Below are 23,974 nucleotides of genomic sequence, written 5' to 3' on the forward strand. Positions count from 1 at the left end.
TTTGCTTTTTATTTTCTCAGCATTCTCTCTGATGCTCCAAGGAGTGCCATCTCCTACGTGAACGGCCCAGCACGGCAGTGTTTTCTGCGTAACTACACCTGGATTTGGGTAAGATGGCCATAGAGGGGTATTTGGAAGACAGAAGCCTCAGCTTTACTGAATAATCCAAATTGTAGCAGAGAATGAAAAACCACCCTCACCGTACCTCTCCACCATTCTTGGGAGGATCTTGCAAGAGTGCAGGGCTGGGGGCTGCAGGGTGGTGAGAAGGTGGCAGAAACATCCTCCTTCAGCCCTAAGGAGCTAAGGAGAGGGTCACCCCAGGCTGTCCCACCCCAGAGCCAAATTGGCTTTGCCTCTGGGGCTGTGCTGAGGGCCGGGAGTCTGGAGAGAACCCTCCAGACTCAGCAAGTCAGAAGGTCATTACCAGGCCACTCCCACAGAGCCCAGACCAGAGGCGGGGGCAGGAGGAGTGGGAAGGGGAGACGATTTGGAGAATCTGCAGAAGGAACACCCAGGTTTCAAGCAAGGGAGCGATGGCAAGTGGGAACACAACTGTGTGTGCTGTGTGCGCTCCGTCGTGTCCAACCCTGCGACCCCAGACTGTAGCCCCCCAGGCTCCTCTTTGTCCATGGGATTCTCCAGGCAAGAATACTGTATATACATATAAACGCTCTCATTTTATATACACCAAACATGGCTGGTACTTTCTTCATCATTTGATGGCTGTAATTCCGGAGGGCGTCCCAGGATCCACAGTCTGGGACCCTGTTTTTCTCCACACGTCCCACCATGGGGGTGGGGGCGGGCATGGAGGAACCAGGCCTGAAACACTACCCTCGAAATCGAGAAGAGGCCCGTGACTCACACGAGAGGAGGGAAAAGTGTATTTACGTCTGACATTTAGCTCATTGGGCTTCCCTGAGAGCGCAGTTGGTCAAGAATCCACCTACCACGCAGGAGACCCCGGTTTGATCCCTGGGTTGGGAAGATGCCCTGGAGAAGTGAAAGGCTACCCACTCCAGTATTCTGGCCTGGAGAATTCCACAGACTGTATAGATCATGGGGCTGCAGACTTGGACATGCCTGAGTGACTTTCACTTTCTTTCACTTTGGCTCGTTACCCAACTGAACGGGGCACTGAAGGAAGAAGAGCCCACTTACTATTCAGCCCGGGCATGCCTTCGCTGCCCCTCACCAGCCTGGCACTGCTGCTCTCTGGATGCCCAGCCCCTAAGTGGTGGGGTCTTCAGAAGCACAGCACCGTTTTGCAAAGACTCAGTTCTCTGACTCACAGGAAGGCAGGGGCTGGCTCATCTCTGACCCCCAGAAGACCTTTGAAAGCCGACAGTCTGCCCCCTTTTCTCGTTACTGACCTCTTTCAGTGGCCGCCTGACTCATACAGCGTTAGGTTCTTGCTGTCGCACAGGCTGGGGCATTTCCATCCACCAGTCTAGATGGTTCTTGAACACATAGGAATGCTACACACACCGCGGGCCTCTCCCTGGCAAACACTCAGCCAAGGCTGGGTCTGGATGATGACTGCAGCCCTGCCCTGCAGGTCTAGGGGATGCACCTGAAGCTTCCGCGAAGGGCTTGCACCTGGCTCTACCCCACCCACCCCAGAGCAGGTGGCGTGGAGGTGAGGACTGAGCCGAGGGAGCGGGGTAACCGGCCCAGCTCCCTGCGTAGCGGGTAATGGGACTGTTCGACTGAATCCAGGCCCAAGACCAAACCTAATCTGGGCAGAGATCATGTCCTGAGAGTTCAGCACCAAAAAGTCGTCGGGCATCACAGGTCTGTCCTGGTAGTGCTGGAAAGCTAAAGCACCGAACCCCAGTCTCCCAGGTCCTCAAAGTCAGGCATTTAACCAGAGCAACACAGCCAGGTTTCCGAGTTTTCATTCTCTGAGTTTTTATTTTTAGTTATTGTTTTTACAGTCCTTTGTGGCCAGGCTTGCTACAGGGGATTGACAGCAAAACCCGAGTTGGCTTGGCCTCTGACAGTAAAGATAGGACTCAACGCGTCAATGAGGAAACCTCCGCCTTGGAGGCAGGTGGGACCGTGGTCCCAGGCTGATGGGAGCCTCAGGGGCACGGTTTTCAGAGCAGATGAGGTTTTTGACAAACGCTGACATCTTAAAGAGTGCAAACTGGACACTCTGCTAAAATAAGCCAAGACAGACGAGGCAGCCAGGTTCACACTGCATTCCTGTCTGCCCTCCTTAGGCAGCCTGGCAGATGGGGAAGGAAAACTGCCACTATGGACAGACAAGGGGTGGGTATCCTCTGCTAATTCACAACACAGAATCAGAGGCCGCGAAAACCCAGTGGCGAGACCAAAACATGTTTACAGACAATGGAAGCGAGAAGGGAGCTCACTACATACATTCACTTTGGCTTTCTTCCCACATTGAAATACTCAGAAGTAACCAACATTACCACAGACTGCCCTGGCTCCTGGAAGGAGTACCGTAGTTTAGCACCATTTGTGAGACGACAAGTCAAGGCATTTTTTCATTATAGAAAAGGTCTTGAGTACAAAAAAAAAATTATTTTGAAGTTCAGAACTGAACTCAACCACCCCTGGTTACTGGGAAAAAGGCTGCCAAGATTGGTTTAATCTAGAGTCTCGGATCCTTTCCTTGGATCTCCTGCGTTTTGGCAGTTTCACCCGACCCACACCTACACCCGAGAAATCAACAGAATAAGATAAGGCTCTCCTCAGTGCTCTATTAAGAAGCTCTGGCTACCAATGAGCACGCAAGGTATGGAAACACACAGAGAGCCATGAGGTCACAGCCTGGCCTTGCCCAGTCGCTAAGTCGTGCGCTGATGCTATCACGACCCCCATGGACTGTAGCCCGCCAGGCTCCTCTGTCCATGGAATTTTCCAGGCAAGAATTCTGGAGTGGGTGGCCATTTCCTTCTCCAGGGGATCTTCCTGACCCAGGGATTGAAGCTGCATCTCCTGCATTGCAGGCAGGCTCTTTACCCCTGAGCCACTAGGGAAGACCCCTGGAAACAGATAGAAATGTAGTAAGTGGTTTGTTGATAACACATTTCAATACAATTATGTTATCTCCAGACTTTATGACCACTCTGGAGAATTTAATGATACCTACTAACACCCTCCACTATTTCCAGTAATAAATTGCAATTCAGCATGGGGGAAAAAAAAAAGGCAAAAGGGACAGCTCACCTCCACCCTCCCAAACTCGCAGGGTCTCAGGCTGTGGGACCTCGCACACAGAACATCATCGTGATTTGACTGCAGACCAGAGAGCAGGCATCTTCATGAACACACCCCCGCCCGTTCTGGTCACGGCCGAGCCTACCCTCCCCTCGTGGCCACCAGGGCTGGGGGCAGCCACGCCAGCTGAGTTTTGTGCTTTTCGTGGCTCCAAGTTATTCCCTGGATCAGTTACAAGTATTGATCATCAGCTGCCCGTTGTCCCACTTCACAGCACGATTCAGCACTGGCTTCCTGGTCTCTCCAGCCCCTCAGAAGAGACCCCCAAGAAGGTTTTCTAAGAGCTCAGCATTACGCAGTCTACTTCTGTTACACAGGGGGCTTCAAATTCAGAAAAAGGAATCTGCAGAATCCACGCACAGAAGTGGTATGAGTTGGTTCAGATTTTTATCCTTTTATTAACTTAAGCTGAGGAGGTCTGTAGGCATCCATTTTGTTTTTCAAAGGCATTTTTTCATCTAAAATCTGTTCATCCCTCTTCAGCTCACTCCTTACTGTTCTTGGGCCATTTTAACACATTACTGACTGGGGGATTTTCACAAAAACTAACGCCTGTGGCCAGTGATTTGTTATCTAAGTAAAACTGAAACGTTTCTGATCAGTAAGTTGGCAAAATTATTTTGATATTGTGCCCTGACTTTGCTCAACTATGTGGGGACTCATATCTTTCACAGACATTTCAGATTCACTCCAAACACATTCTTATTGGTTTTTAACTGATATAGATCATTTAAAAAAAGGCATCCATGTATTTTTGTGTATGCGTACAAGTAAAATTCCCTGGAGGTTTGCATTTCTGAAAATAACTGTCTGGCTTTCAAAGGGGGTATACCTGCAAAGTTTTGCTTTAGAAAGACAGACAGGAACGAGATCAAACTTTACCACCACAAAGGAGACAGTCAGGAGGTCTGTCTGACGTCTATGCTGCAACGTCAGGAAGCCGGATGCTCAAAGCTGAGACGGCACCTAGCCGTCACCACTTGGAAGCGCCTCAGAAAGGGGACAACAGGCTCCTAGGTAAGAGCGCCCTGAGGGGAAGAGGGCAGAAGGCTAACACAGCCCTGTGAAAAATAAACAAGGGAAAAACAAGCACACAAACACCAACAAAGGTGTTTTTTCTGACAGTGGGGCGAGATTCAAAGGGTCTGAGATTTTACTTGACAAAAGCCCTAGAACTGGAGGGAAAAAGAATGACGACAGAATACCTGTCTGTTTCCATAATCAAAGAAAACTTCAGACATTAATCGAATGTACAACAGTATAATAGAAGTGTAAATGGCTCTATGTAGAGAGCAGGGTCAACCCTGCTCTGTGCCTTTAAGGTGTTTTCAGATATGCTGAACTCCAAGGAAGAGGAACTGACATTTCAAGACTGGCATCTTGTTCTCAACTGGCACCATCACGACTCTCTCTAATGGAGTGAAATCAATGGAAGCTGTAAACGCAGGTGAGGAGGGGGAAGACAGAAAGGAGCAGTTTTAATTCCATGGAACTTGTTACAGGGAAAGTCTTTTTAGGTTTAATGCACCTTAAATGAGCTCAAAGGTATACGTCACACCTGTTCAAGGCAGGTATCTTCTTTCTGCTAAGATCAGAGGGCTCCAAAACCACTGAACTCTTGCAATAAATCCTGCGATAGAAAGTAAGCAAAGTGTTGTTCCTATTACCTTCCTTTTTCGGAAATACTCTTACCATTTTAGAGATTCCCCTCTTAAGTAAATTATCCTCCTCAATCCATTTTGGTCTCAACTCAATTTCAATTCTACTGATGTCACCCAACCAGGCCAAGAGCAAGAATGAAAAATGGAATTAAAACTCTGGGCAACTATAGTTGCATGCTGCAACAAAAAAATGTATTTTTAAAGTTCGCTGAGCATCTACATTTCCTGAAGTACTGTTTCTTTGAGAGCTTTACTTCTCTGATGCTATGATCCCTCTAAACCTGCATGACAGTCTGAGGGTAGAGTCTAATATGGCCTTGGGACAGAAAGCAACTTAAATGCACGTTTTTGAGTTTTTTTTTGTCAATGGGGTAGTTAAGACCACAATTTCTGCACACACTCTAACAATATCATTCACAGGAACAAGAAAAAAGTATGAGATGTAAATGAGCTACCCAGAAGCCCAGATCAAGTTCACTAAGACTAGAACATTCTCAAAAATGCAGAGATCATGAGTATTGTTAAACTCATCAGAGGCGATCTGCCAGCGGTTTGATGGACACAGACACCAACTGCCTTGTACAACTGACGTGTCTGAAGTTGTGCTTTTAAACATGTTCAAGAATGATCTGGTAGGCATTTCCTCTTGTAAGCTGCATGAAAATCAAATAACATAAAGTGAAGCATCCAAGCCAACAGGAAGTCATTATTTTCATTTGGCTTCTAGGTACCTTATTATTTGCGGCACCATTGCATTTCACAGTGAAAGACAAAGCCTCTCCAATACATTCACACACATCTAGAGTAAAATTCAATTCAAACACCCTAATGAGTTAAGTATCTACCAAAATGTGAATATTATTGATGAGGTAATGGGAGGAATACACGTGTAAGAGTCTGCATAGTCTTATGTGTCCTCTGAGTTTTTTCTCAACAGAAAATTTTGATTTTTAAGTGAAAGCAAAAGTTACATTTTTCACAAAAGTTCTGTCCCTGGGGGGCGGGGGGAGGGAGAACAGATTAGATAGCTTATCAACTATATTATATTAAACCACATAAAGACTGTAATTTATAATTATAGAATAAAGCTTGGTACTTCAGGGTAACACCATCTCCACAAATACTGAGCCAATCCAGGTGCCGCTGATAGTCTGAAAGAGTGAGGTGTCCACGCACCACGGGGATTCGGGCCCTGATGCAGACAAGGCTCAGCTGGGCTGCCCGAGCCCACCCTCGCCCGCCAGGCACCACCCTAGCCTGTGACTGATCAGGCAGGCCACCGCTCGTGGCCAGACGCTGCCTCCCCAGGGCATCCCAAACCCGACCAAGGGCGGGTGCAGCTCGGCCATGCCTCTGCAATCAGTGACAAGCACATCCTTCTACTGAAAACTTACTCATGAAAACCAGAGAGCCTCTGCTGCTACTGATCCCCTCCAACAGATGTGAGACAGGAACCTGGCAATGGAAGCACTTTCCAGAAACTCATCAATTGGCCTTGGTTTCCTATAAAAATGCACACGGGTCTAAGCTTGACTCTGACTAGATGATGGTGAATCTGTGGAACTGCAGATGAAGGAACAGCCCCTCCCGCCGACCACCACTCCCGCCGACCACCCACCCCCGCACCAGGCTCCCGAGCCGGGGTGTCCGTGACCACAGGCGCCTGGCACATCCTGGCAGAGCAACAATGTCCTGGGGCCACTGCCTTCCTCCTGCAGCCCCTTCTCTAGCCTTTAAGCAGCTCACTTTTGGACCCAGTTCTGATTCTTCTATTAGACACTCGGCTTATAACAGCTTTAATTAACATGTGAATTCCAACCATTGCTGGGTGAGACTAGCAGGGATGCTGGGCTGTTGGCAGGCTCTGCCCCCCACTTCTACCATGTGAACTGATTGCATAGTTGTAGAGAAAGGGCACTGCAGATGCTGTGACCACCAGAACAAAAATTACCACCTTAAAAAAAAAAACTGAAAGCCAGTTTACTATGAGAGAGCGCTTTGGACGCTTTTCTGTCCAGCACGTGACTCCTCTGATATAAAACTGTGTGTTTTATGGAGGAGGTGTAGTTTGCACCTTGTAACAGGTGTGCTCTGAAGGCCCCCACGGAAACATACTGCATCATAGATGCGGGGGGTGGGGGGAAATCGCAGTTACTTCTGATTCGCCAAAGCTAGTCCCCAGAACATTCCAGTCCGGCGAGGCTAACTGGGCCCAGGTGTCCTCAAAGGTCGGGCTCAGGGACCTGCAGGCCCGAGGCCCTGGCGAGGGGCTGCCTGCGCCCCTCAGCCGTGTGGCCAGGCGGTCCAAGCGCGGCTCACAGGCTGGTCTCCTCGCACACCCGGACGGGGACGTTGTAGTGCCGGTCGTCCTCGGCGATCAGGGTCACCACCGGCCAGTCCCCGGGGGGGTCGGTGGGGTAGACCGTGATGAACTCCTCGGTGCCGTACTTGGAGAGCCGGTACACCTGGATGGTGTGGCACACGGCGTAGGCCAGGAGGAACATCTCGACCTGCGGGTAGAACAAAGGCTGAAGGATGCGGCTGGCCCCCGACTTCTGCTCTGGGGTCCCCGTGGGGCACAGCGCCTTGGCCCGAGCCCTTCTTCCTACTGTGGCCCAGCCCCAATCCTGCTGCTTGTGTGGGTCCTGCCGTTCTGTATGGGTCATTATAATCAAACACGTCATCAAGAAGGGGTCATAGGTCTCATAAGGGACTTGTGGTTTGAATACATTAAGAACCTCTCAACTTGACAATAAAAAAGCCAATAACCAGTCTAAAAACTGGCCAAAGGAGTTGAATAGAACAGATTCTTCTCCAAAGATGACATGCAAATACCACTAAGTACATGCAAAGTCATCAGGGGAACGCATTTCAAACCCACAATGAGACACCACTTCCCACCCACTGCAACAGCTACAATCAAATTGACAGATGATCACAGGGAGAGACTGACTCCCAGGCACCAGGTTTTCTTTCTTTCAGGGGAAGGAAACTGTTTCGGAACTTGGCACAGGTAAAGGTCACACAACGCTGCAAATCTACGAAAGTGAGTGAATTGTACACTTTAAAATGGTTACTTTGGTGTTATATGAACTTCACCTCAATTTTAAAAAAATGTGGTAAGGATGTGAAGAAATGGAACTCTGAAACATTGCTGGTGGGGATATAAAAGAATGCAGCTGCTTTTAAAAAGTTTGGCAGTTCCTCAAAGTTTTAAACAAAGAATTGCCATGTGGCCCAGCAGTTCCACTCCCAGATTAACATATACCCAAGAGAATTAAAAACATATGTCCTGCAAAAAACTTGTACATGATGTTCACAGCAGGATTATTCACAATCACCAAAAAGTGGAAACAACCGAAATGGATGTATAAAATGTGATACATCCATACAATGGAATATTATTTGTCAATAAAAAGGAATGAAGTACTGATACATGCTGCAATACTGATGAATCTGGAAGACATTAGGCTCAAAGAAGCCAGTCATAAAAGACCACGTATTATAAAATTCCATTTACATGAAATGCTCAGGATAGATAAGTCTGTAAAAACAGAAAGTTAGTGGTTGCCTAGGGCTGGAGAAAGGGGAGTGAGGGTATGAGGCTTCCTTTAGGAGTGATAAAATGGTCTAAAGTTAGACTCCACGATGGCTGCAAAACTCTACAAACATACTAAAATCCACTGAGTTACACACTTCAAAGGGGTAAACTGGTATGTACATCATATTTCAACAAAACTGCTATTTAAACATGTTACAGCAGACTTGTGGGGACTCAGAAAGGACTAACAGAAGTCTAATACGCAAACTATGCTCTACCAGGCTTGTTAGTGCAAGCTCTCTGCAGCAGTTCAAAAGACCTAAGCAACTCAGATTTCGAGCACAAACAACTTTTTTTAAAAGAGTTTATCTTCGATCCTGGCTGACTCAGCAGTGACCACCATCTTAGCTCTTTGCTGTGTAACCAGTAAAATGCAAGCTCCAAGTCAGCCGTGCAGGCAGGAAAGTGGCACTCTGAATGGAAAGCCTTGATGCTTCTCAGATTAGTTCAATTCAGTCACTCAGTTGTGTCCGACTCTCTGCGACCCAATGACCGCAGCATGCCAGGCCTCCCTGTCCATCACCAACTCCTGGAGTTTACCCAAACTCATGTCCATCATGTCAGTGATGCCATCCAACCATCTCATCCTCTGTCGTCCCCTTCTCCTCCTGCCCTCAATCTTTCGCAGCATCAGGGTCTTTTCAAATGAGTCAGCTCTTCACATCAGGTGGCCAAAGTATTGGAGTCTCAGCTTCAACATCAGTCCTTCCAATGAACACCCAGGACTGATCTCTTTGCAGTCCAAGGGACTCTCAAGAGTCTTCAACATCGCAGTTCAAAAGCACCAATTTTTCGGTGCTCAGCTTTCTTTAAAGTCCAACTCTCACATCCATACATGACCACTGGAAAAACCATAGACTTGACTAGATGGACCTTTGTTGACAAAGTAATGTCTCTGCTTTTAAATATGCTGTCTAGATTGGTCATAATTTTCCTTCCAAGGAGTAAGCGTCTTTTAATTTCATGGCTGCAGTCACCATCTGCAGCGATTTTGGAGCCCAAAAAACTAAAGTCAGCCACTATTTCCACTGTTTCCCCATCTATTTGCCATGAAGTGATGGGACCAGATGCCATGATCTTAGCTTTCTGAATGTTCAGCTTTAAGTCAACTTTTTCACTCTCCTCTTTCACTTTCATCAAGAGGCTCTTTAGTTCCTCTTCACTTTCTGCCATAAGGGTGGTGTCATCTGCATATCTGAGGTTATTGATATTTCTCCCAATAATCTTGATTCCAGTTTGTGCTTCATCCAGCCCAGCGTTTCTCATGATGTTCTCTGCATATAAGTTAAATAAGCAAGGTGACAATATACAGCCTTGATGTACTCCTTTTCCTATTTGAAACCAGTTTGTTGGTCCATGTTCAGTTTTAACTGTTGCTTCCTGACCTGCATACAGGTTTCTCAAGAGGCAGGTCAGGTGGTCTGGTATTCCCATCTCTTTCAGAATGTTCCACAGTTTATTTTGATCCACACAAAGGCTTTGGCATAGTCAATAAAGCAGAAAATGTTTTTGTGGAACTCTCTTGCTTTTTCCATGATCCAGTGGATGTTGGCAATTTGATCTCTGGTTCCTCTGCCTTTTCTAAAACCAGCTTGAACATCTGGAAGTTCACAGTTAACATACTGCTGAAGCCTGGCTTGGAGAATTTTGAGCATTACTTTACTAGCGTGTGAGATGAGTGCAATTGTGCGGTAGTTTTAGCATTCTTCGGCATTGCCTTTCTTTGGGATTGGAATGAAAACTGACCTTTTCCAGTCCTGTGGCCACTGCTGAGACTTCCAAATTTGCTGACATGTTGAGTGAAGCACTTTCACAGCATCATCTTTTAGGATTTGAAATAGCTCAACTGGAATTCCATCACCTCCACTAGCTTTGCTCGTAGTGATGCTTCCTAAGGCCCACTTGACTTCACATTCCAGGATGTCTGGCTCTAGGTGAGTGATCACACCATCATGATTATCTGGGTTGTGAAGATCTTTTTTGTACAGTTCTTCTGTGTATTCTTGCCACCTCTTCTTATATCTTTTGCTTCTGCTAACAGAAGCATTTCTGTCCTTTATTGAGCCCATCTTTGCATGAAATGTTCCCTTGGTATCTCTAATTTTCTTGAAGAGATCTCTAGTATTTCCCATTCTATTGTTTTCTTCTATTTCTTTGCATTGATCACTGAGGAAGGCTTTTTTATCCCTCCTTGCTATTCTTTGGAACTCTGCATTCAAATGGGAATATGTTTCCTTTTCTCCTTTGCTTTTCAATTCTCTTCTTTTCACAGCTATGTATAAGGCCTCCTCAGACAGCCATTTTGTTTTTTTGCATTTCTTTTTCTTGGGGATGGTCTTGATCCCTGTCTCCTGTACAATGTCACGAACCATGCTTCTCACATGGTTGGCTATTCCACTAAAGGACTTAGGCTGTTCAGGGCAACATAATGAACCCATCAAAGAAAGAGAGCAAGCAGAGTGTGGTGAGCAACGGGGGACCCACAGGACAGCACCACACTGGGTCTCTGGGTGAGACTCCAAACTTAGCCTACCTGCTGAAGATCCAAGAGCAGGCTGGCTCTCCTGGCTAAAGTGACTCCACTTCTATTTTTAAAGGATGCTACCTAATACGACAGCAGCCAAGATTAAACAAGACCCTTCAGAGGACTCCTTCCCAGGGCTTGGTTTCTTTCTGGAGCCAAGGGTTCTGGTCCCACCCATCACACGACAAGAGAAAGTCCAGGCTGAGACAACCATGGTGGTTATAAAACAGTTTCACTCTCGAGGGCTGGGAGGTGGGAGGGAGGTTCAAAGGGGAAGGGACATATGTATACCCTCGGCTGATTCATGTTGATGCATGGCAGAAACCAACACAATATTCCAAAGCAATTATCCTCCAATTAAAAATAAATAAATTTTTAAAAAAAACAACAAAAAAAACAGGCTCACAATTCTTCAGCATGCCTGACTTGAGCGTGGGAAGAATGACCTGATCTGCTTCTAACAGACAGAACCTAGTGTAAGTGCCAGTGAGTGACTTCCAAGGTTAGATCACAGAAGGCACTGGAGCATTCTGGGGGTCTTCTTGGAGCACCTTTTGAGAGAAGCCAGCTGCCGTGTCAGGAGGACATTTGAGCAGCCCTATGGAAAGCCCCACACAGCAAGGAACTAACCACCAGTGAGGGACTGAGCCCTCCCGCCAACAGCCAGGTGAGTGTGCACCATGCTGGAGGTGGACCCTCCAGCCACAGTCGAGCCCTCCAGAGACTGCAGTCCTGAGCAAGACTCAACTGCAACCTCCTGCAACCCTGAGCCAGAACCACACAACTGCACGGCTCCTGAGCTCCTGACCACAAAAACTGAGGCAGTGGTTGATGGCTGACGCTGCTGCTCTGGGCTAATGTACTCCCCAAGGCACGACTCACCTGTTCCAGGCCGCCAGTGTGCCCCACCTGGTTCAGATGGTTCCGCAGCAGCTGACCAGGGTCACTTGATGTATCCCGAGCAAAGAGAAGCACAGAGAAAAACGGCACTTCCTTTCCCTTCTCTTTATCGTCATAGAGTTCAATGGCTCTGTTCAGCATTAGGAATTTTACAGCTTCATAGAGGCTGTACTCCTCTTCTTCATTTGTGAACAGTTCATCACAAGCCATCTGCCTTGCTTCTGCCGTTCTCAGTTCAGCCAGGCTTGCCCACTATAATAAGCAAGTTATGTAATAATTAAATTGTTGTTCTGAAAGTCCCTGGTAAAACCCCACACTATGAGCACAAAATTATTTTCAGAATAGGTAGGCGACCACAGGTCATGTACCAACGCTCAGTGTTCAAGTTTCTAGCTCAAATAACTGTACTCTTTAGAGCACACACTTTCCTTATTCAGCTCTTCCCCCGGTAATCTGAAACAAAAGTATACTGCACTAAGGAGAAGCTCTGAGATCATGGAATGGAAATTTCAACTCTCGTATCTTCCCAGGCAAAGAAATGGAACCAGTCAATGCACAAATATTTGCAGGAGAGCGAACATGCTTTTGAGAGACCTGGTGTGATGATGCCCTGGAACACAGCTGAAATCATCCCTCCCCTTTAAGGGGCTTATGGCAGCCGATACCACCCAGAAACGCCAAGCCAACCTTGTAACGTGAAGACAGGCAAGGAAAACTGTGGCATCTCCTGAATACCTGTTTACTAAACTTAACCCTTCTAACCTCTTAAAAATTTACTTGAGTTTCAGATGAATAAATCTACTCAGGAAATTCATATTGACTTCTGATTAAAAATAAAGGAGAGAATCAGGTATTCAAGGAGAAGGGGGCAGCAGAGGATGAGACGGTTAGATAGTATCACCGACTCAATGGACATGAATCTGAGCAAACTCTGGGAGGTAGTGAAGGACAGGGAAGCCTGGTGTGCTGCAGTCCATGGGGTCACAAAGAGTAGGACACGACGTAGGGACCGAACAATAACAATCAGGTATTCAGCTAACACAGGCTAACTCTTTAAGTGAAGAAGAAAACCCTATAAATATATGGTTATGAGAACCTCTTTGCGAATAAGAGATGCCAACCCAAAACTAATCCTTGTATATAATAACTGCTGCTGCTCTGCAAAACCATTAAATTTTTTAATTCAAGAGTAAATTTTAATGGTAATAACTGTGCCACAGGACTCTGAAAGCTACAACATCTCATATTTTCCAGTAGACCAAGCTGGCAGGTGAGAGCACGTCTCTGGAATCAGAGTCAGGATGGAACAAGGGCCTCGCCACCTAGCAGCTGCTGGCCTCTGCAGGGCCGCAGTCTCGTCACCTGTAAAGTGGGCACAACCACAGCCACAATGCCCTGCTGGTCTGAGAATTACATAATATACAACACTTTAGTGTACAGCCTGGCACCTACGAGGTGTTAGCAGGGCTGGCTCAATTAATGAATAATTTTAATGGAATAATTATAAATTGGAATCACTTTAACATTCCCCCAAATCAAGATCTAGTTACCACAGACTAGGTGTGTCTTTATTAGGTGTATAAAGCAATTTCTCAGGAACTTAAAAAGAGTTAAAATGGACAGTTACCAGTGGCTATGCTGAAGCTTTCCTGTTCACTCCCCCAGGCCAGACCCCTGTGCTCCACCTGCTGCTAACCCAGGGCCTGCCTGGGGCGGCGGGCCTCCAGCCCCTCTAATCCTGTGTTCTGCTTCAACAGGCAACAAGAACAGACCCCCTCTGTCCTTCTCTTGCTCCCAAGTTTTTATCACTAGTCCTTCTAGTCCTTCTAGATCACTAGTCCTTCTAGCACACATTTCTCGTTTTTATAAATAAAAACTACGCTCCAGCAAGTCAGGGTTCTCCACTCATTCAACCAAGTCTTTCCCAAACGCCTACTGTGTGGCAGGTTCAGTGCCCAGCGCTGGCTGCCAAGGAATGAAGAGGCCGCTCTCCTCGTCTGTAAAATGGGATGGCCACAGTGACAGCGCCCTGATGGTGGTAACAATTACGTAACACAGAACACTTCAGGTACAGCCTGGCACTTATGAAGTGTATGAAGTCTCTCGTGAGGCTGCAAGTCTCATGGGAGCAGCAGACCACAGTTAGGAGGCTGACGACTGGAGTGTGTGCTAGGAGTCTTGAAAGATGATGCCTGACACCTCTTTACAGCCCTCCCTACTTCATCTACGAAGCCTGGAACAACTAACAGGCCCTCAGTCCAGGGTTCCTGGTGAGGAGAGCTTACAGGCTGTTCAGAGGTCAGCAACCGAGAGGTCCATGTGGGCCAGCGTGCAAGCAGGATACCCCACCCACGTAAGACAGGGGAGAGCCACGGAGAGGGAGGGTTTAATGACCAAATCACTGACCAAGTCACTTCCCACAATTCTGCTTCAGAGAAACCCTGAGGACAGTTTTCAAAAGACAAGTTACTAAATCTACTGCACTGGACAATCGTCATAAAAGAAAACATACCTAATAAATATGGACGGAATATTAAAACATGAACATAATTGGGAAGAATTTAATAAATGAGAATTCACATCAGTGATAATACTGTAAGAGATATACGGACTAATGATATCCCTGAAACTTATCAGTATGACTTAGAAGACTACATCTGTAAGGTTTGCTTTAAACAAAATTAAACATTTAACATGTCATCTCCTCTAGAATGTATGATGTTGATACCACTTCATTTTACCAAACACCTCAGAGGAAGAGTTTGTGTTTGTTTAGAATTACTTTGTGTAAAATCCAGCCATGAGCAAGTGGTAACCCACTGTTGTTGCTTAGTCATGTCTGATTCATGGCAACCCCATGGACTGTAGCCTGCCAGGCTCCTCCATCCATGCGATTCTCCAGGCGGGAACACTGCAGTGGGTTACCATTTCCTTCTCCAGGGGAATCTTCCCGACCCAGGGGCTGAACTCGTATCTCCTGCATTGGCAAGCGGATTCTTTATCACTGAGCCACCTGGGCAGCCTGTGACCCACTAAGTGAGGACTAAGCAGTGGTGTGCTGGGGCAATCGGGAGTCAGAGGTCTGTATTTATCAAAGAAAACTGCATGTTCCGAACCTTCTTCCTCAGTAAAGCGAGGGACTCCTTAATTTTATCCACCAGGTCCTTGCTCTTCCCCTCAAATTTCAGTCCCAGCTTCCACTGCTTGATCCAGCTGTATTTGCTTATGAGTTTTTCTGGTAACTAGAGTTATCAAGAAAGAGAGAGAGAAAAAAGGTTAACATTTCAAACAGTCCATCACATGAGCCAAGCTGTAAGAAACAATGTAACCTAGAAGACTGACCTTTGCGACCTTTGTTTCCAGAATTAATTTTTGCACATCTGTCTGGGTTTAGGTCGGAGGACCTAAATCTAGAAGTCAGGAGGTCAGAAATAGCCACCCGGAGGAGGGCTGCTAGAGTGACATGGCGGTTCTGGTTGAGAGCCACAGGCACAACCTACCTTGCTGGGCTCCCGCCACAGCCAGGAACACTCCACAGCTCTGAGTAAGGGTGTGTGAAGGCAGTGTCCACACAGGTCTTGGCAAAAGCCACCCCTGCGCCAGCTGGGCTCACTGGTCCCCACCCTGCCACTCCCTGATGCCTGACTCAGGAAGGCACTTTGGGTCTAATGAGATGGTCCAGAAAACAGCAAAAACCTGCTCCTTTCCTGACTAGGAAAACAAAACCTAATTTCCAATTTTTACACTATCATCAAAGTTTTAAGATTAAAAAGAAACAAGATGGTCTCCAGTTTAAGTACCTAATCAGTGTAAGTAAGATAAAAAATTACAACTGAGAATAAGAAGCAAGGGTTAAGGGAGCCAGGATGGCCTGGCTCATTAAAGAACGGACACCATTACTTGGCCTTGTTTCCTGGAGTGTCTGTTATTTTGTTTTCCCCTCATCATCAGTGGAATCTGGAGTCTGAAAGGCAAGCTGGGACAAAACTCAATCGATGTCAGCATGGGAACCCAGACTCTCCCAGGAGTTGAGGGTGTGTCAGGAGAAATCCATGTTATTGAGTTGGGCACGGGCATGTCACTTGTGTGCTATAAAATGCAGAAAGGAAAAAGAGTTCACTTCCAAGTCAAAAGATCATTAGAGAATGATGAATTCTTCCCTGGAACTACAGCTCAACAATCATAAATACAGTTTTAAATGAGGCTGTATGTTCTGTTCTCCTGAATCTAAGACACAGAAGACCCTTCTTGAATGGTAACTCGGTTTCACCTTCTCTATCTACAGCAATCATGAGAAACTAAGGTTGTTTCACCTCTCCAAAGAGACAAAACCACAACAGGGACTGAACTCCTCTTCAGCTAGTTACCACAGTGAGGCCGTCTACACTTACTCGTTCGTGGGGGGTGGGGGGTTGCGTTCTCACTTATCATGACGACAAACGACCCCCCCACACCCAAGAGGAGCCCAGCGCTGCACCCACACTATCCTGCGTTTCAGCAACATGTGGGCGGTTCTCCTGCAAACCTTCTCTGTTAGGTCCTCTGGTTTGTCAAGAGAACCTAAAAGGCCCTCAAGTGGCAACACGCTGAAATCACAACTGGGCACAAAGAAGCGCAAAGAGCAGAAAGAACTGGCCGCGCAGATGCAAGTTGGGAGACGGGGTGGAGGGAAGCCCGGGAGAGCACGTGAGCATCACGTGACACTGGGTAGGGACCTAAAAAGCAGGCACAGCACTCAAGTACTCCAGAGACCCCAAAGACCTAACTCCACAGAGGACCCAAACAGAAGTCCGTTCCCTCACTCCTTCCATGCATGGACCCAACTGTCATTGCTAGAGTCATCCTCCAGGGTTGTATACTTCTGGGAGATGTGGAGATCCTGGAAAAAGCCCCAAAATTGAGGTGTGAAAAGAAACTATGAGGAAAGAATAATGGGAGTTGAAATCCTTTACTCAGATTTAAAAAAAAGAGTATAACTTTAAATGCTTTTGGGGGTCATGAGACACATAACACACATACAAGGCTATTCTTTTACACTACACACTCAGAAACTGGACTTCTCTTAGAGTAAAGGAGATTTAAGGAAGAAACAAAATTAAAAACAAGAAACAATGATGGGAAATACTTAATAAAGCAGGCAATTAGCTCTGATGTAATTTCATTTGTGACTGAAATATTTTTTTAAAAAGCCTATTTTCTCTAGCAAATGTCCATAATCCTTGAAATCAGTACCGTGACTAAAGGGACAGCAAATAACGAAAATGTGTCCTTCCCCAAACTGTCTCATGAGTTTTGATACAGCCTATCATCCTCTAAACAAACACTGTCACACGTCCTACCCATTCAGAAACATTCTGAAACTTAACCGAACCCCAGGACCCCTGTCCCGAAGGACACCACCTCTTGGGGGACCCAGGTGCTGCCCAAGTTTAAGAAGAGCCAGAGCAAGCCACATCCAAGGTCAGGGTCAGGGTCAGATGATCTGACTGCAGTCAACGCCATAGAGACTGGGGTTTGGACGGAGGCAGACACCACAAACAAGAAGCCCAGACCCGACGGCCGGCAGTGAGGAGCGGCCAGACTGTGAGATGGGCCGTGAAGCAAGGCCAGAGCAGCCGAGCAGTGCAGGAAGCATGGCCTGGCCCTCCCCCCACCGAGCTCACACCAAGGGAGGGTCTCGGTCCTGCGCTTCCTGTTGCCCCGTCACGTCCTGAAAGCAAGCGTGTTCCAGGAGCAAGGGACGACGCCAAGGGCTGTGGAGAGTATCTTCCCCCATGTGAATGGGAGCAGATACGCCAGCTACAGGGCGTGGGGCTTCTCTGGGTTCACCACACCGATTTCCTGATGAGATAAACCCATGCTGAGGTCAAGCGATGTTTAGCACAGCAGGTGGCCTGCAGGCTGGGGGCCAAGGCTGGCTCCAGGTCTACAGATTCACATACCAGCGAGGGTGTCCCAGGACCTGTCTGACTCGCAGTGCCGAGGAGGGGGGTCGGGGTGGTGGTGGTCAAAAGAGGTCCTCGGCAATTCAGAGACCAAGGATCGGGAGAAGCTGAGACTGACTTGTCAGACGGTTATTGTGCTTCCAACAGCAAGCCCACCCCATTTTAAACTCAAATCATTTATACTAAGCTCTAACAGCAAGCATGGTTTAATTCATATGATAGGATATGAGTTATTCTAATTCAGTGGGAAGATGGACAGGAAACGGTCAGAGAGTTTCATAGCCAAACTCCTGTAAGATTTTCTTGTTTGGTAGACAGAGTTAAGTATCAGCTGATCTGCTTGTCTTAGGCATGTGTATTAACACATATTGAGATGTGTCCTTACTACAATTACACGGTGGTATCTGGTGATGGAGAGATCCCACTTCCAGGGGAGGAGGTCCAGGTACCCCCCTCCATAGGCACACACTGCCAGTCTCTGTGGGCCTCCCCACCCATCTGCCTTCATACTTGGTTCCACCTTGACTTGTTCCAGTCACGCGACACCACCCTCTCGCTCACTCAGCGAGACCCCTTATCGGTGTGGACTTCCTGAGGGAGGACCAAGCAGACAGGCCGGGATGATAACAGGGATGGGATGGCGGCCACAGGCGAGAGCACGCGACAGCTGGGGGTGGTGAGAGACTAGTCTGGGCAAGGGCAGCAACCTGTCTACGCGCCCCTCCTGCTCTGGCACCTCGAATAAGAAGCATGAGGTGCACCTGCAACCTGCTCCAGACACATCACAGAACAGACCCTCCTGGGAAAAGGCTCAAATCAAGGGAAGATGCTGGGGGCCTAAAAGTCAATACAGGGACAAGTCTTCTAGCTGAAGGAGAGCAAGAAAAGTTTCACAGACTTTCATACGACACCCCCAGCAGGTATGATGAGCTTTTGTCTGACGCAGGCCTCCTGGCCTTCAATAAAGGTTAGATGACAAAAATAATACCACTGTGACTGACTAATTAGATTATGCTCCCAAGAGAAAAACTCTACTGATTGGCTGATACATACAGAAAAGGGAAGAAATTAGAACGCTAGAGAATTTCCACATGACTCAAATTCAGCCAGGAAAAGCACCTTAAAGCCCCACAGCTCACACACACATGTTCTCATACCGATCAGAAACCAAGCACAGTCCACCTGGACTGTTTCTAATGTGACAGATGACCCTACCCAGATGGATCCTGTCAGTAAAACAAAAGGGACGTCGTGCTTTCCTTTCACGGGGAGTATTCCATATGCTTAACTATGTGGAGCACTACTTGCAGGGCTCTACTTGCAGAGTTTCTCACTCACTACTTGCAGAGTTTCTTAGAAAGTAAAAGAATTCTAATTCATTACATCAATTCAATTCATAAATCTAAGCATCCCCTTAAAGTAAAAAGTTCAAAGGAAAACAGCCTACACTTGAGGAGCACTTTATGTCACAAGTTGTAATTTAAACTATGGTTAGCAAACAGAAGTTAAAGCAAAACCGAGTGAGGTCACCCATGTCTGCTTCCTCAGCAGAGGCTCAGGTCCACAGGCAGGCTGACCAACATTTCCAAGATATATCAGTACTAATACTTAGCATAACCTGCAAAGCTAAAAAGAGCCTACTGTATCAATTTCTTTTTGCTTCTTTATTGAAAAAAGAAATAAGCTAATACTGAGAAATCTGCTTAAAACGATGCATCTCTGATTAGGAGAATCTTTCACAGATGTCATCTAGACAGCTTACAGCAGGGTGTCGCTTTCATACCACTTTATAGAGTGGGTAATCACCAGGCAGACAAGTGGTATCCTCCACCCACTGGTCCTGGCTGTGCTCGGAGGCTAAGTGACACCCCGACCATCTAACAGATCTGTAATTAGCTGAGCTGCCAGCCAGTACCCTCTACAAGTCTTTATCCCAAGCAAATACCCCAGCTCCTTCAACTGTTCCCAAAAGGAGACAGATTGCCTCGGGCACATGCCCTTCTGTCCCAACAGTACAGGCACAGAGCTGCCCGCGGTCCCTAGGATGGGATCTGACCACCCCAGTTCAAGAAAGGCTGTCACTGCCTGTGTTTAGAAAAACCCCCTTGTTTTTTGAAACTTTATTTTGTACTGGAGTATAGCTGCTTAACAATGCTGTGAGTTTCAAGTAAACAGTGAAGGGACTCAGCCATACGGATACATGTATCCATTCTCCCCCAAAATCCCCTCCCATCCAAGCTGCCAAAGAACACTGAGCAGAGTTCCCTGTGCTGTCCAATAGGTCCTTGCTGGTTATCCATTTTAAATACAGCAGTGTGTACATGTCCATCCCAAACGCCCTACCTATCCCTTTCATTATAAAACAGGCGTCCTCGTCACTGCGGCCATCACACACCTGTGGGCTGTGATCCACTAAAATCCCGACTTTTTTCCCCTAAGTTGCTGGGGAGGCACATCTCCCAGAGCTGACACTTTGGGTTTTGGTTTGGGGGTTTAAGACAAGCCCAAGTTTTCCAATTTTCCTCCAACTAACGCCATGTTGTGAGCTCCGCTCAATCATGACTGCCCACCAAGCTCTCTAGGGATGGTCTATCACCCAACCTATCTGACCTCAGCTGGCGTCTGTCATGGATACACAACACAGGGACAATGTGACTTCTTGGGGGTATTACTGTCAGGCTGCAGATTTAAAACCACTAACAAGGGCCAGGCATGGACCAGCCCTCACCTCCCCAGGAAGCCTTCCCCAGCTGACAGCAACCATCTCTCTTCCGGTGTTGCCGCTCTGTCGCGTACCAAGCCGATGACCCTCCCTCTCCAGATGGTGCTGATTCCCTGAACTGGAGCCAGAAGCCCAGAAACGTGCCTTTGGAAACCCCAGCAGGTTTTCAGAGAGTACAATACAAAGCCCACTTGGTGGAGACTCCAACCCGGAAGTCAAACTGCCCTCAGTGCTCTGTGCAAGCCCTAAACCCCTGCTCTCTAGTTCAGCGGAGGCGCTAAATAAACTTTATCATCCTTCTCCTCCGGGAAATAACAATTGATTTTCGGTGCTTTACTATGCAAAGTCACCCCAGCCACAGAAAGCTGCAGAAACCCGCACGGTGACGTCGCACTGCAGGCAAGCACCTGGGCACACAGCGCGGGGCAGACCAGGGAAGTCTCTGCTGCAGAAACGACAGCAAACAGTGCAGACTCAAACCTGCGGCAGCAGCGTACCAGCGTGAGCTCCGGGTCCTGCAGCCAGGAGGGCAGCGTCGTCGGCTGGCTCATGGCCTGGAACAGCGTGGCCCTCAGCGCACAGTAGTTATCTCCGCGGACTCGCCTGATGGAGGTGAATTTCTGGGACACCTCCTCGTAGCCCTGTGCAAAAAGCATCAAAGAATTCAAATGGTCGTTACTGACTTTGGAGAGCGGGGAGAATTTTATTCATGTGGAAGAAATGTGTCCCCCACACCCCCCGTTCCGATCAGTGGAAGAATGGCCAAATCTTTCCTGCCAGATACTTTAATTCCTTTTTTATTCATCAAAAGAAATTAACAAATGTTAGTATCATACAAAATATCAGCATATGCAGCAGACGCACATACTAGAACATATAGAATAGGACACTAAGTATTATTAAAATGCTAGTCACCCCCAAAGTTGAAGTCGTACGTCCCTTTCTAAGCAACTGCTATAACACTCACTTATAATAACCAGCAATCTGAAGGCTTTGGTCTGTGTTTAAGTTGACCCTAAACTCTTCAATGAGGAGACAGCAAAGAAAAGAGAGATGTACCAAGCTTACGTGCCCAATCCCCCAGCCATATCTGACTCTTTGTGACCCAGTGGACTGTAGCCCACCAGGCTCCTCTGTCCATGGGATTTTCCAGGCAAGAATACTAGAATGGGTTGCCATTTCCTACACTAGAGGATCTTCCCGGCCCAAGGCTCGAACCCTCATCTTTTGTGTCTCCCTGCGTTGACAGGTGGATTCTTTACCTGGCTTGTATCTCCATATTAAAAATAACACCCTGTACCCCAAATTTCCATGAAATACATAAAAGATCATATGTATCGTCTTGGAGGTGCCTGGATAAATTCTATTTTTTAAAAAGTGGATTGAAATATCATTATTATTCAGCCTGGAAGTGAAACAAGGAAATGAAAATTCTCAGTGACATGCTCAGTCACTCAAACAGAGCCATCCAAATGGACTGTTTTGAGCACACTCCCCTTAAAAGGACACCATGAAATCCCAGGCCGACTGAGTTCTCCACTGGACGCTGCTCAGGCCTTGGCATCAACTTTCAGCCTTTCCCATCTCACTCCCCCTTGACCAGGTGGATCTTTCGCTTGCCCTGCTCTTCCTCAACAGCCACTTAAAACCCTGTTTCCCCCCTCAACACACACGTACACAAAGGAAGAAGTGCCACCCCCCTGGGGTGGGGACCCTGCAGACAGTCATCCTGTGTCCAAGCACTGGACCCTGTCGTAAGTTGTTTTCAAGGTTCAAGTCACAAAGATGATGTTCGAAGTGGATATGAAAGTATTTCTTTCCAATAATAAAATTCTGAAAGCTGCATTTCTGTTCAGTGGCTCAACCACTGCAACAGAAGGCCCATCAGGGAGATTCATGCCTACTAAATGTACCTCTTTCCTACGGTGAACCCCGAGCTGTCCCAAATACTAGTTCAATAGCAACTGCACCCTTCCAAATGCATAAATCACTCATCAGATCGTGCAGTACACTGTAGTCCATATTCAGTGAAAAAATCCAGAGAAGTGGGCCCCAGCAGTTCAAACCTGTGATGTACAAGGGTCAACTGTAGGAGCAATCTCCACCTATGGAGGAATGCTGGATTCAGGATCCATCTGAGGGAGGGAGAGGGGTTCTGTCTGACTACCATGCAGTGGGAGCAGTGACCCAGCCCAGTCACAGCCCCAGCAGGACCATGTCATGGGAATCCCTGACATCCCAGAGCCTTGGAAGGAGTACCTTTGGGTCACCAGGTTATGCAACGGGACTGAGAGGGGGCAGTTCCTGGGTGCCCTAAATAAAGGCAGGAGATCCAGGTCCCACTGCTAAGGGTGTGCGGGAGAGTCCAGGCCCCGAGGACTGGAGAATGTGAAAATAAACCCAGGGTGGGGTTAGGGTTAGGGTGGGGACAGCAGATGTAGGTCACCCGAGGCTGTGACCTCACCAGGTCAGAAGGGCATTACAGCCAAATGCCCCTAAGGGGCCAACCCTTGGCCCAGCTCAGAACAGCACACAGTCATTTATACGTTTTTCAAAGAAATCAAGCTACTGACTGACAATGATTCTATATTAATACTGAGACGGCCCTTATCTTTGCAGTCTGTTTCCTCATCTCTAAAAGTAGAACCCCAATAGTAACACAGTCTAATGTCAGTTGTCGTAACTATAACATCTAAACATACATAAGGACATATTAAATAATTACCTATGGTAGACTACTGAAAAAACTCAAAATGCACGCATCCAGGCGTCATACCTTTTTCATACACATTGCTTTTTGCGTATTTCCCCTCCATTCTTTTTTGCAGTAGTCCATGATATCCATTTCAGGAGCTACACTTAATCTAGGTTCTGTGAAAGAATCCAAAAAAAGGGGTGGGGTGGGGGAGGGGGAATACAGAGACACAGCATGATCAGAATTAAAAGCACAGCTTCGCCTGAGAGTTCCTTTCTCGCTCACTGCAGTCCTCCCACGTCCAGAATCCCAAGACTGCTGACCACCCACTACAGACCGCCACCACCTCGCTCCCAGATGACCACAGAGGTCTCCCACTGAGCCTCCCTGTCACCAGACCCTACCAGCCATCCCCCACATGGCAGCCAGAGTGGTGCATTCAAAAACCTAAGTGAGATGCTACCTATCACAGCTGGGCTCCAGGGCCCCCCATCACACCTGGGAGTCCACTCCCTTCCTCCCTACAAGAGGGCCCCCTGCCCTGGCCCCCCACTGCCTCTCGGGTCTCAGCTTCCCCCACTACACACACCGACAGCTCCTGCCCTACCTGCGAGGTGCCTGCTCCTCAGTCTCTGTAGGTCTTTGCTACCTCTGACACTCACATCCAATGTCAG

The 23,974-nt window shown here is 47.4% G+C and overlaps 1 protein-coding gene across 1 annotated transcript in view; it reads right to left on the reverse strand.

Moving 5' to 3' along the window:
- Window positions 1-1,889: 1,889 nt before the first annotated feature.
- OTULIN (OTU deubiquitinase with linear linkage specificity) overlaps window positions 1,890-23,974 on the reverse strand; it is a 36,319-nt gene continuing 14,234 nt past the window's right edge. Inside the window, exons 3-7 of the mRNA XM_043887772.1 lie at window positions 23,382-23,476; window positions 21,103-21,246; window positions 15,055-15,180; window positions 11,921-12,190; window positions 1,890-7,423 (exon numbers count right to left, since the gene is read on the reverse strand). Of these exons, the coding sequence (XP_043743707.1) occupies window positions 7,229-7,423; window positions 11,921-12,190; window positions 15,055-15,180; window positions 21,103-21,246; window positions 23,382-23,476 (830 nt within the window). The 3' untranslated portion in view covers window positions 1,890-7,228. The remainder of the gene's footprint in view (window positions 7,424-11,920; window positions 12,191-15,054; window positions 15,181-21,102; window positions 21,247-23,381; window positions 23,477-23,974) is intronic.

Source organism: Cervus elaphus, chromosome 25 (genome assembly GCF_910594005.1).
Source record: "Cervus elaphus chromosome 25, mCerEla1.1, whole genome shotgun sequence".
NCBI lineage: Eukaryota > Metazoa > Chordata > Mammalia > Artiodactyla > Cervidae > Cervus > Cervus elaphus.